The following is a 15,073-nucleotide window of genomic DNA, read 5'->3' as shown; positions in this document are numbered from 1 at the left end:
AATTCTCAAAAATAGTAAAAAGTAAATGAACGCTTTTCCAGTAACAATTGTTTTATACACACAATTTTCTTATTTTATTCCTTTTAAAATATAAAATACTCACATTTTCTTCAATTTAAATTTTTAAATTCTTTTTTTTACATTTTTTCACCACAAAAATAAATAAATAAATAATAACACAAAACATATGAAATATAAGCTGCTAACAATTACGAGTTCAAAATAGGACTTGTAATAGTTTGCAACGAGAGAACAGTCTCTAATATTTATGCGCTCTTGATTTTTGCTCTACTTGAAAGTTTTTTGAGTTAATGAACGCTTTTCCAGTAACAATAGTTACTAACTAGTAACAACTTTTAGTTATTGAACAAAGCTATTATCATTCTAATGCATCTTTAATCAAAAAAAGCTAAAATCAATTTTTTTGAAATTTAAGTAAATGGAAATGTCCAAATGAATCTAAAGAGTATTTGTTTACCGAATACGATCAAAATCGGAAAACACAAGGTCAATTTTCCTGTGATGTTTTACATAGATTTCTCTCAGGAACTGAGGGCCTTAAAGTTGTATCGTTAATTGTCCTAAATATGTTTTGAAGATTAGGAAACAGAGAATTTTCGAAAGTATCCTGTACCCTAGAACGTCAGGAGGAGAACGATTACACGTTTTTCTTTTCATCAATATGGGTATGGAATTCCATTTACGTGCCATATATCCTCCGAGTGAATCCGTTTTTTGGCGGATTATCCATTATACATATTGCTTTAATGAATGACAATAAATCAAACATTTGGGGAAATGTCTACTTTCAATTATTGCTCCTTTTCTTTGGGGCATGGTTGTTGTTGTTGTAGCAGCTTGAACAATTTTACAATATTTAATCTGGGGGTTCTGCAAGATCAAGTCCAATAAACTGGGTGGGTCCATAAATCCACTGGACTCAGTGAAGTAGGGTTGGCTGGACAGTTGAATATGTGGAGGGTGTCGTGGGGACCCTGACCACAAGATGGGCATAAGCCTGTTGCTCCATCCTGATAGTATTTGTATCAGAACGACTCTTGTTTTACGCGGCAAAATCTTCTCGGTGTCTGCTATCGGTGTGGGCGACCTCCAAGTATACAGTATCCTGTTACCGCGGAATTGATGGCGTCTCTATGAATGTCGTTCACAGCTGTCATACATGAACTGCGATCAAATGGATCCTGCTATCCTCGTATTTTGTAAGGTCCTGTCTAACATGCCTCGGTTGAGACTCCAACTGTGTGATGTTGAAGTTTGGGTGACTCCTCCGGTCAAATCTCAGAAGGAACTCTTTCCTGACCAGTAGAACCTTAGTTTCCTTGTGAATGTGGTGTTTGGAGGTAGTTTGGAGGCAGCCTGTGGCGGTCCTTAGGCTGCATTTTGACAGCTTTGAATATTTCTCCACTGAGTATCACTTAAAGAAGACGAACACACTTGAGCAGCATAGTTAACCACTGACCGGCCAGTCGTCTTGTAGGTTGCTAGTAAGGTTTCTTTGTCCATACCCCAAGTGCTAGCGTCTAGTGCCATCAGCACCTCGTTCCTATTTCGCAGTTTATGCGTGATTGCAGTGGCGTGTGCTGAGGAGGTAAAAAGGCTATCAAAAGTGACACCCAAGATTTTCAGGTGGTTCACTGTCGGAATTTGTACGCCCTCGACCATGATGCCTAAGATGAGTTTTACCTCATTCGTCAAGGTAGTGAAGAATGTTGCCGATGACTTCGTTGGTGATAGCTGTAGGTTGCGTGCAGTGAAAAAATTGTGTTCCCATGACAGCCGGTTCTACGTACTGGAATGAGCCGAAGATCTTCGGCCAAAGGCTGTCAACCCAGCAACAACAACAATTGGACATGGTTGTACATCTTGCTGAAATTCCACAACTTGATGTTATGCTTCAAAGGCAATTATGGAGCGAAACCGGTGTTCCGAGGTACACGGCCCTATTCATGAATTTATGTTTGTTTAATTCGCAGCTGACTAGAGTCTTTATCTAGTACAGCGAGAATACAGTGATCCCCAGGACATTGTCTTGTGTGGATCATTGGTGAGGTCACTTAGGCGAGCACGCTGTGGCTGTGGTTTCAAACCCAATAATGGGGCTGATTCTATCCAGTGTTAAGACCACCGTGAGGTTAGGCCTTCGATGGAGGTATACACGTTACACACGTTGTTGCTCTACGGAAACTCCGTAATTCCCGCCAGGATGCCTATCTCTTACCATTAACGAGTTGGGATTCCACCAATCTAAATCTTAATGCCGTTCCACGCCTTTTCTTCCTTCGTTTGGCTATTTGTACATATGTCCTTGAAATGGGCCTCTGCTGTTCTTCAATGGTATCTTTGTTTGCATCTATTGTTAATCCTATAAAAAAATGGATAAAATCGGGGAATATTTGGAACCGCGGTCACCAAAAAACTGGAGTAGGGTGGGTAAATATGTTGAAAATTAAATTTTCAAATGCGAATATCTCCTAAGCTATAAGAGATAATTGATATCTACGGTTTTATGTAGTGCTCGACGAGGAGATTCTATATGTGTAATTTTTTTAAACAGACGAAGAAATAGGATCATTTTAAAAATTGAACATACCCGAGGTGTCATATTTGGGACCCCTGGTCCCACTCCTGATGGGCTCATGAGGTCCAAATTCAAAACTTAAACTCGAATACACTTCCTCTTTGCGCATGTGAAATTTCATTCAAATCGGAGTAAGGGTTTAGAAGTTACAGATTTATTTCCCTCTTTTTTTATTCTCATACCACTGTGCGATGTCAAAAAGTATTACAATAAACGCAAATTGATCAATAGGGAAACCAGAATCATGAAAATGTATGTTTTTTTCTGTAAGTCCAATATGGCCGTACATAAAGCATTAGCTGTTATCATAAAACTGGAGTAGGGTGGGTAAAAATGTTGAAAATTTAATTTTCAAATGCGAATATCTCCTAAGTTATAAGAGATAATTGATAGGTTTTTTGTAGTGCTCAACGAGAAGACCCTATTTATGTAATCGTTTTAAAATCGGATCACCGCCGAAGAAATATGATAATTTGAAAAATTGAACATATCCGAGGTGTCCTACTTTGGGGAAGCCTGGCCGTACCCTTGGTGGGCCCATGCGGTCAAAATTCAAAACTTAAACTCGACAATACATTTTCTGTGTGCATGTAAATTTCATTCAAATCAGACTAAGGGTTTAGAAGCTAGAGATTTATTTCCCTATTTTTATACGCTATACCACCTTATTGGGGAGGGTATTATGCGTATTAGTCTAACACCCACCGTACCGATCGACTTAGAATCACTTTCTGAGTCGATTAAACGAAGTCCGTCCGTCCGTCCTTCCGTCTGGCTGGTCGGCTGGCTGTCCACGTAAACCTTGTGCGCAGAGTACATGTCGCAATATTGAAGATATCTCGATAAAATTTGGTACATATAATTTTTTCGGTTTAAGGGCGGATCCTATTGAAACTGGCAGAAATCGGCCCATTATTTCACGTAGCCCCCATACAAATGTCCTCCCGAAATTGGACTTGATCGGTCATAAATGTTTAATTTATATAGGTATCTACACAAATTTTGCTCCAAATAAGTTTTATATATACGAAATTCATGTTACCAAATTTGATTATGATTGGTCCATAATTAGTCATAGATCCCATATAAGACCCGCTTCCGAAAATCACTTTAACGTGCATAAATCTCCTAAAAATGTTGGTATACACATACAATTCAACAAACGTAACTTTAATACAGACGCGAATCACGCGACCTAATTTCATGGTGATCGGTCCATAATTGCTCATAGCCCCCATATAAGGTCCACTTCCGAAAATATCTTTAACGTGAATAAATCTCTTAAAAATGTTGGTATATAGGTACATAAAAATAACTTTCATATAGACATAAATAACACAACCAAATTTCATGGCGATCGGTCCATAATTAGTCATAGCTCCCATCATAGCACTCTTCCGAAATTTATTCACGAGAATAAACTATTGAAATTTAAAAAAAAAATGATTTTGCTCATTTACTTAGTATAGGGTATTGATTGGCTTGACCGACCATACTTTCTTACTTGTTTTTCTTATACCACTGTGCGCTGTTTAAAATAGTACAAAAAATCGGATGAATATCGTAGCAATACTATAAGAAATGTTATTGTTTGAACTTGAAATCGAAAATTTAAAAATTTTGAATTGAATCTCTTTAGAGAAACCAGTGCGATATTTTCGATTTCCCTGCTGATAATTATATTATTTAAAATATTTTACTATTTGTATCAAAGTTTATCAAGAAATCGCTATAACCCGAAACATGAGTGTAGTGATGGGCATAAAAAAATTAATAAAATAAATGAACATGTGTAAAAAATCAGCACTAGCACGAGCACGAGTGTCGCTTTTATCGACCAACATTTTACCCAAAGATGGCTAATGTCAAGATGGGCATAAATTAATCTAAAACTGGTTTTACGAGATGGTTTCTTCGATGGTTTTTTTTTTCAAATGTCACAAGTTTGGCACAAAGTTGTAACGACCAGAACCAACAACCACAACAACAATGAACAACATCAATGACATAAATGTATGCATAATAAATGCAGTCAGTCAGTCAGTTGGTTGTACGTGCCTCATAGATACTTAGCCGTACCTCATGCTTCATGCATGTGTTTCTGTGTTTCTTTCAATTATTTCTTTGTTTCTCTGTTGTTGGTTTTTTTCTTTTTTCTGGTCTTAAGTCAAATATTCATTAAAATTGGCCATTACAGAATTGTTCATTAACAAGTTTATTGTGGCTGAAGTTGTCTTGTAATTTCAATAAATGTTATAATTTTTTACAACGTTTTTCGCTTCTTAAAAATATAAAATTCTAAATGTTCATGCCAATGATTGTGTGAAGTTATGTATGGTTTTAAATGAATACGTGTGTATGTTTGGAAGTATCTATGACGGTGCAACTACTTGTAGTCAGTCAGTAGTAAATAAATCTATGGCATTTTCCACATGAACACAAATTGAAACTAAAGCAATTGTCATGGTCAAGGCATTAACAGCATTTAAATGGATAAATGAATGATAAATGTGGACTTGAAGTACGTCTAAGTCACAGTTAAGAGCATTACAAACGATTTACAAAAAAATATTTTTATTTTTCTTGTTTTCAATTAAATACTTTTTTACTGCCACTAGTTAAGATGTCTGTTTGTTTATTAAGGAAGTTAGTATTTAAGAAAACAAAAACTTCATATATGAAATTTAATATCTGACGTCCGTCCTTACTTCCATCATTATATGCTTTTAAACTACTATAGTTTAGTTTTATTATTTTTCATGGTTGTTTTCATCTTATTGTTTAAATTATAGTTATAACGTTATATTTTTTGTAAGGAAAATTTATTTTGCTATAAATTTTATTTTGTGTGATAATATTTTTTCGAATAGCTGCACCAACTGTTTTTATTATATTTTTATGTTGTATTTAAGCATATGATTTAATTCATATGGTTATGAATAATTTTTTTCATGCCTCTTTTTAATTTCATATAAAAAATAGCATGGAATTAAGTAAATATTTACAGGTGGTCTGAAAAGTTTTGCAAAGATGCTTGATTTAATCAGCTTACAATATGATTGAATGAAAAATTAGCTGTTAATAAAGTTTCAGAAAAACAACTTAGATAGCTACCAGTATTTTTGACATTTCTAATTCTTGTATATGTTTCTCTTTAATATGCATTAAAAGAAAAATATTTTTATTGCTTTTATTATGAAGGCAGACTATGTAATTTTAAATAGCAAATTGATAAAAATTTAAACATTTGTTTAGAAACGAATCACATATGCCCCCAAACAAATATTAAAAAATCTCAAAAATTTTAATTTTAGGATTTTTGCCCATTTGAACCGAGACTGATAAAAGACTTATGTGGAACAGTTAAAATATACCATATACGAGTATATGGGGAATTTCATGTCTAGTGAACCAAGCTTTGAAATCGATGTCTTCCGATCAAGGCGAAATTTGCACATAGTCTTACTGGACGGTAATTCAGAAACAATTTTTCAACAAGATCGATTAAGAACTCTCTGAGTTAAAGGGGGTCAAAATATTGGCCAAACAGTTTTTTTTCTCATCCATGTAACTTATTACTTATTGTGCTTAGAAAACTTTCTCCCATATAGTTTGGATTGTTTGATTTTTCGAAAAAAATTTAAAAAAATAAAATTTTGATTTTTTTTCCAAAATCAAAAACTTTTTTGACTTTTTTTAAAATGGGTCTTTTTTTATTTCTTAAAATAAAGCTAAGGTCTTTTCCTTGAACAGATTTTTTGTCAATGAGTTGGTTATCTATCAAAATAAATGTTTTGTAACTGAAGACGTTTGTTTTTTTTTTCAAAATTTAAAACTGTTTTTCCAAATTTTTTTGCCCAGAAAAAAGCTTAGCTTTTTCCTTTAACAGCTTTTTTGTCGCTGAGACTTACAATATTTGACTTTTTTGCAAAATTAGAAACTTTGTTGACTTTTTTTTCAAAATTGACACAGTTTTTAATATTTTTTGTTCCTAAATATGATGAAAATTATAGAAACTACATTCAGTTTTAGTTAGTGGGTTTAGCAGCTCTTCGGATTAGGGCAGGCGCGCATCCAGAGTGGGTGAAATAGGAAATTCCCCCCCCCCAAAAACCGAAAAGTTTTCATATAAAAAAAGGAATAAAAAAAAAATGTAGAACAAATTTTAATTTCCCCCCCCCCCAAAATGGTTGACCAGGATCCGCGCCTGGATTAGGGCAACGCGTTTTTCAATTTATATTATAGTATTTTATATCTTGTTAGAAATACTAGTTTATGCAGAAGAACTTTTATAAAAATGTTATCAATTCAGCAATTTATATTTGAAATAACTAATGATTCTTACCATTTGAATAGAGTTTGTCCTTTTATAATAGGAATAACGTATGCTGTTTAACAATCTATTGCGTGTATGTCTTAAAAATGCGAGATTTACAATAGATGGTGTATATTTTTATTTTTAATAACGTATATGTCATTTTGAAGCGTACATATATGTAATCTTGAACATTATAATGTAAATAACAAAGTTTTTTTTGCTTCGAAAAAGTCGAATTTTGTACCCACGAATCATCATATGCGGGAAATTTAGCTTTTCTTTAATTTGAGAAAGTGGAGCTGAAGAAAACCAACTGCTCACCAAAGCTTATGGTGAATCTGTTCTATCGGTTTCAACGTGCGATAGATTGTTGGTTTGTGCGGTTCAGAAGTGGTGATGCCGTACAAAATATCGCCTTGGCCACAGGACTATCACTTTGGAACAGGAGTATCCGATATTGGCTCGATTCGTTCTTAGCCTCAAAAGATGAAAAAATCTCGAATTTTTAAGTCATACACCCAATAATAGAGTTAATAATTAGTTTACATTATCGGATTGGCTCAAAATTTTTGTTTATTCAACATAAGTGAAGAGAAAGAGTATAAAGGACTTATTCATAATCAATTTTTAAATGTATTACAAGCATAGCTGTAACTTGTGAATAAAATACAAAATATAAATATTTTTTATATTATTTTAGTTTTTGTTTCCAATTATAAATATTTATTTTCCAAATTATTTATTAGTTAAATAAAGTATTTGTCTAATTTATTAATAATATTTACAGTTAAATTTATCCATATTTATATCTTTTAAAACCAAATAAATTATAAATATAATCATTTTATATTAGTTTAATTAAATTATATTGATATTTTTTTAGAAAATAGTAAAATTTTATATATTCAAATAAAACAAAGTTGAATAAAATTTAAATTTATTTCATTTAGATACAAAAAAATCAACTAATTTCTTTGGAATATTTATTCAAACAAAACACAAAAAACTAAAATTATTCAAACAAAAAATGGTTGAATAGAAATAATTCTAATAAAACTTTAGAAATATTTTTATTTCTCACAAATTTGAAATAAATAAATTTATTTTTCCAAAAATTACTGAATAGAAATAATTCTAATAAATATTAAAGAATATTTTTATTTCACAATAATACTGATGTAAAATGTCTTCTGATTGCATTGTGAGTTGAAAAAGTTATTTTCAAAACGAATTACACATTTTTTTCAGACCCTAATTATAATATTCTATTTTTAAAAACTACTACTTAATCATTGATTATCACTAGAATATGAACACAGATTTATGGTTTCAATTGGAGGTTTATTATTAATTTAAATTGTGAAGAACAAAATTCATGAATTATTTTTGAAAACTGATTTTAAACTAACCAGTTGTTCAAAATGATCGTCTGACATGGCATTCCTCCTAGGGCTATTTATCGTTGAATTATTTTTGAGCATTGTTTTTGTTTTTTCATAGAAAACGAAGGATCTTTTTCATAATCAACGGATGAAACATCTTCATCGTCCGAGCTCATTTTCACACACAAAAATTTTTTTTATAAAACTGTTCAAAAATTTGTTGTTAAAATATTTGACTTTATTTTCACAAATAAAATTATTCAAAGAAAATTTCTATTTCTATTTTATTCATAACTAGTGGAATAAACTAAATTAATAAGGGTCCTCATGTAAACGCTTAAATGCCTCGCAAACTGTGCAATCTGTGCATTTTTACACTCTCGCAAATGAACTGTCAAAAAATGTATGGAAATTCGTTTGCACAACCCCGATAAGTTTGCGCGACAATTTAGACTCGCAAACTTGAATTTATTGTGCATTTGATGAATCAGCTGCTTTTGTTTACTTTTATTAATAAGAAATAAAAATCAAATAAAATATAAAAATGTTGTGCATGTGAAAATTGTGTAACTTTGGAACAGAATGATTGTATTAAATGGCATTGTGTATGAAAACATTAACCAACAGCTAGAATATAAACAAAATCTTGCAAACTCTGTGTATCACCGTTTGTTCCAAAGATTTAACTTTCATTCAACATTTTTAAAATTAAAATTTATACAATTTGAAAAATTTGTTAAGGCTTTTGTTGAATTTATTTTTATTTGGCATTTATATCAAATAGAGAGAAATTTAATGTATAAACTTGCACAACATCGATAAGGTGGGTTCATGAAACACGTCGCGCAAATTTGCACAATTGAACAAATGGCAAACATAACCCAGTATGCAAAATGATTCGAAGTTATGTCGAAAATGAATCATTTTTTCGTAAAATTTTATCGATATCGACTTCGATATAATGTCGAGAATGTGCGTGTTTTCCTAAGTAGAGTGCAGAGCGATAAAGAGTCGAAAATTATTTATTATTCTGATTCTAATTTTTATCGATATACTATACCTTTTTCGGTATTAAAAATGTTCTAAATTGATTCGATTTCGATTAAATATATGATCAATTTCGTATACTTTATACCATCGAGTAATTTCTTCTTGAAATAATGCACATTCAGTACCTTTATTATTATCCAATAATGTTGCGTTAGATGTGTTTTCATTTTCAAATGCAATAAACTCTGCACATATTTCTGATGTTTGCTGATTATGAGATTCGAATTGTCAAAAACAACATCAACAATTGGCTGCGCTTTTCTTTTAAGACATCTTTGATCCATTTTTCGTGTTAAACTATATTTGTATGAATATGTTATTGATAGGATACGAAAAATAAAATTTTATTTTCTCACAAATTGACAAAAGAATAATATGTATGTATATGAATTTGTCAATTTGTGCAAAAATAAAATTTGACATTAAAAAAAACATTTTTCGCCATTTCTATAAAATATTAAAATACGGTATTCTAAAAAATGTAGATTGGATAGAGCATCATAATAAATTCATATTTTCGATTTTAATTCGAAATAAGTTCAATAAAAAGAACTGACTCGAAATGTTGCATACTGGGAAGCGTTTAAATGAGTACCCTTAATATTTACTATAAAAATATAATTTGAAAATAATTACATGTTTTCATATTGATTAAAATATTTTAAAATCTATTCATTATATGTTGAATAAAATACAACTTATTGTTACTAAAATACAAATAATATTAGTATAATTTTATGAATGTTTATTCAAAACTTTTCAGTATAATATATTTAATATCGTATTCTATTTAAATCAAATAATATTTATTGCTTTATATTCTAAATAGATACATATATATTAATTAGTATTCTATTTTTAATAATATAGAATGATTTCAATATAAATTTATTTGTTCAAATATAACTAAAATTCAAAAATAATTAAGTTTTTGGAAATATTTTGAATAAAAATATTCACAATTTACAGCTATGATTACAGGTTTATAAAACAAGTTTTGTATTGCAATTTTGTTTAATAAACTTTTTATGAAATTAGAATTGATTAAAATCAATTTTTTTCCAAAATTACAAGGTCCGACCAATAAATTTTGATAGAGGAGACAATAAAAAAAGACACGTGTATCGGCGTTTTGAAAGTTTACATCTGAATTTAATTTGAGGTGGGTGGGTTAAGTTTCCCAACTCTGGCACATTCTTATTGTTAATCGTCATAAGAAATAGACAAACAAAAATGTATGAATATAACACAAATGCAAGAAAATAAGAATATTTATTTCTGTATGTTGATCCTTTACTTTAAAATAGCGTAATATGGGGCCACACTTATATCATATGTCGATATCAAAACTAAGGTAGCCAAAATATGTAAACATAAATATTTAATTTAAATTTAGAAAAAAGTTAATTTTCTATATTTGATCAGATAAAAATGATCATAGCTAAATTATTATCGATAATGAACTGAATTTTTCTTTCTAAATTGGTTAGATTGTAGTCTTTGAAAACGTCTACGTCTACATGGCATGTGTTATAAAATATTTGTTAAAGTACTATACATATTTACGTCAATACATTGCCCAGATAAAGTTAAAAGTAGTCTCTTTAACCCTATATATGATTTTATAAACGCCCGGACCCTCGCGTAAAATATTAACATATTTATTAACAATTTTTATTCAAATAACGTCCATTTTCTCTATATTAGTTATGGCATTTTTTTAATGTATGGAAGGTCCAACAATTTGTATGTGTTTAAATTGTTTACTGGTTCAACATCTTTAGTTAATGTTTGTCATAATAGCCCAAAAAGGGCTAAATTGGCAACACTGATAAGCAATAACTTATTATTATTTATGAGTTTTTTTTTAAACTGTTTATTTGTTTTTTGTTTTTATTTGAGAGATTTTATTTTTTTGCTGCCAACAAACCATAAACATTGACCTTGTGTCTGCATCTTAAATTGCATCCGTAACATGTTTCGATGTTTCTTTCGAATTTCGTGGTTAATCGCATTTTACAAGATTAACATTTCAACTAGAACATAAATAATATTTTATGGAGCATATAATTGCAGTCGCATGTATATAATTCTTCTGCAAATTTGATTAATATTTTTTTTTATTTAATTAATGGTACTATAACAAAATGATAACCCTTGAAATGTGAATATTAATGTAAAAGTATTACTTTATATTAAATTTGATTAGATTTTCCTAAAGGAATCAAATTTTTGAATTATCCCGAAAGTATACGAATCGATTCAAAAAATTTTCCTACATCTGTCCTTGCAATTAAACAACAGATCGCAATTTTAAAGATAATAAGTAGAATCATTTATAGAGCATAAATTTCTTCGAATTCAAAAAATTCACAGTTTCAAATTCGAATTAAACTGACTTTAATCAATGGGTTAAACTCTACACGTTTACATTTTATCATGTACTTACATTTATATAGTAATTCTTTTTCAATTTCAATTAGTACGTCTAAATAATTTTGATTTTAAATAATTAATCAAGGTTATATTAATACATATTAAACAAAAAAAATTAAAGCTCAAATGATATCATTACAAATAATCAGTCATTAGTTAGTGAGCCAAACAGTAATCAACGTAATCATCATTAGTTTGTACGATTGAGTATTTATGATAGAAACGAATAAAATATAAAAGAGTTGAAGCTGTTGCATGGAAATATTTGCAACATCTGCAGCAGTATCTCTACACACACGTACAAACACCAATTCTTCTACTCTTTCAATAGCGTGAACAATTTGTAATTACTTAAATCTAAGAGATTAAGTTCATTACGACAACAAAACTATTTTATTTTATTTAATTCTTTATTTTTTTTTATATTTTGTTCTTTATTGTTTTAATTGAAAAAAAGTATAATATTTAGGTGGTGGTAGATTTTTGAAGTCAAGGTTTTTTGCGTATTTATATCAGATTCTAAATTTACATATTTGTAGGTGTCGTTACATGCAGACAGAAAATATTTGAGTAGACAAAATTTGAATGACATTCTAGCAGCCTCATCATATGTAGCTGGATATTTTGAGTTTTAATTGTGGTTTTATATTAACAAAAGTAATGACACTTTAAGTTTTAAGATAAGAATAGTTAAATATATACATTAGGGTGGCCATTATTTTGAGGTTAAAATATAATTGTTCTCCACTATCTAAAAACCATATGCTGAAAATTTGAGCTAAATTGGAAAACGTTTATAAGTTGCATCCTTTTTTTAAATTTCTAGTTTTTGAATTTTCTAAAAACTTTTATGTTCAAACGTTTTCGTATTTAATTTACCCATAGTACTCACTTCGTATGGAGATCAAAAAAGTGATTTTGTTGCCACCTTCATATTAAACATTTTGAAGAATACATATCTGTCATTTATTCTCACTTAGTTATTGGACATTATAGTGTAAACAACAAAGTTTTTTTTGCTTCAAGCGCAGCTGAAGCATACCGATTGCTAACCAAAGCTTTCGGTTTCAACTTGCGAGAGATGCTTTCTGTGGTTCAGAACTACTGATTTAGACAAGGAAGATAAAGATCGCCCAGCCCACCCAAAAAAGTTTGTAGACCAAGATTTGGAGGCTTTACTTCATGAAAATTGTTGTAAAACTCAACAAGATCTTGCAAAATCATTGGAAGCTACTCAATCAACAATTTCAAAGCGTTTGGGAGCAGCAGGATTCATCCAAAAGCACGGGAATTGGGTACCATACGAATTGAAGCCGAGAGCCCTTGACAGACGCTTTTGCATGTCCAAAATGATGAAAAATGGAAAAATTCAGCTGAAGCGTAAGAGATTGTATGTGAAGACTGGCCAACCAGCCGAATCGACACCAAAGCCGAATATTCATTACGCTAAAGTTTATAATGCTTCGTCATCTTGTTAAGAGACACCCGGCATTCGTGTACCAATCAGGATGTCGTGTAAAAACGATTTATTTGCAGGTTTACTGTCGGTACAAATTCATATATTCTCAACTAATAATAGACTTTGAGCCATCTGTGTAGATATTATATGTATCCACAAAAGAAGGTGACCCACCCATCCTATGTAAATCATTAAAATTCGCAATTTTAATCCTCATTTAGCATTTATTAGAATAAAAAAACTATTTGTTAAATTTTTCGAAAATTTCCTTAATAAAATAATATTTGGGATCATTTCAGAACCAACCAGGCATAGACAATAACTTGATAGGTAACTGAGAGCCAAAAACCTAAGTCTGTTGTCTAAAACCTAATTCATGAGAATGTTTTGCATGTATTTTGTTATTGTATCACCCGTATGTGTGAAAAGAGAGTAATTTTTCAATATACATATATTACTCTCTCCTTCCGTTCTATGTGTTTATTCTATGCAACCAGGTACAATTATTAGGGAGAGTTCTCAATATTTACCCCTACAATGTCAAATAAACCATTTAATAAAACCAACAATATTTATTTGGAAAAATTTTAATTTGAATTAAATATTTCACGAAAAAATATAAATACATAATAATTTGTTTAATAAAACCACAAATTAATTTACATACATATTTTTGTTTTAGACATTTCGTTTTGTTTTTTTATAATTTTCTTTTCTTTGACGTTATATGGAATATATAATTGAGAACATACTTTCCAATAATAGTACCTTGCTTGTTCTGCCATGATTTGGTATTAGAGATGTGTATGAAATTTTATGATTTGTTTATTATTAAATTATATTGGGTTATCAATGTCAAACAATTTTTATATTTTATTATTAAACATACATATCTGGTTAAATAAAGTACAAAAAATATTTTTTAGTTGGAAATTTTATCTACATACATTTAATTTTTAAAACTGGAAACAAATGAAATGTGCAAACGACGAAAATCTCAAAGTCCAAACTAAGCGCCACCCTAATATACACATAGATTTAAAATAGTATTTGATATTTTTGTTCATGCTTGTTGGTCAAATTAACTGGATTAGAAATGCAACAGCTTTTTTGATATTTAATACAAATTAAAATTTGTTTATTAAAGACTAAACTGCATATTCATAATCAATTTTAAAATTTATAAAAGATTTATACTTAAAACAAAATTTCCATACAAAATTCGTATTATAAACTGATTATAAATAAGGCATTAAATACTTATATGTATGAGTAGCTGACCCGGTTCGCTTCGCCAACGAAATCGTAATTATATATTGTATAATAACGGAAATTTTATGTTTTCAGGAATATAACAGTATATGCTATTCCAATATATCCCATATTCTATACCATTCATATATATAATTTCATGATTTTAGGTTCATTATTATAAAATATTTAAATAGTACCATTACAAGAATTATTACCATTAATAATCCCATTTGAATTCTGATTCATTCAAATAAATTACACTATGCACGAAATTGACACTTTTTTTCTGTCAAGAGGGGCACCCAGCGGCTTAAACTAATTCGGGTACGCTGAATTCAGTGGTGCTAACCGTTTTCTTAGGTTAGCTCGTATTTTCTAGATATACCGTTATTTCGAAAATGGAGGAGGTTTATTGAATAAACTGAAAAAAACGAAATTATGCAATGAAATTACCTTCAAGTAAAGCTTAACATGATTGCAATCTTCGCAGTCGTTTTAGAAATATACATTTTTTTTGACAAAAAAAATAATTTTTTAGAAAAATTTCGAAATTTTTGGTTTTTAAAACGGCATTA

The 15,073-nt window shown here is 30.0% G+C and overlaps 1 protein-coding gene across 1 annotated transcript in view; it reads left to right on the top strand.

The window, feature by feature from the left end:
• Positions 1-1,790: 1,790 nt before the first annotated feature.
• Cpr49Ad (Cuticular protein 49Ad) overlaps positions 1,791-15,073 on the top strand; it is a 30,500-nt gene continuing 17,217 nt past the window's right edge. The window contains exon 1 of the mRNA XM_065512858.1: positions 1,791-1,877. Coding sequence (XP_065368930.1) covers positions 1,791-1,877 — 87 coding nt within the window. The remainder of the gene's footprint in view (positions 1,878-15,073) is intronic.

This window comes from Calliphora vicina, chromosome 5 (assembly GCF_958450345.1).
Source record: "Calliphora vicina chromosome 5, idCalVici1.1, whole genome shotgun sequence".
Classification (NCBI taxonomy): Eukaryota; Metazoa; Arthropoda; class Insecta; order Diptera; family Calliphoridae; genus Calliphora; species Calliphora vicina.
This window is presented reverse-complemented; position numbering and strand designations above follow the sequence as displayed.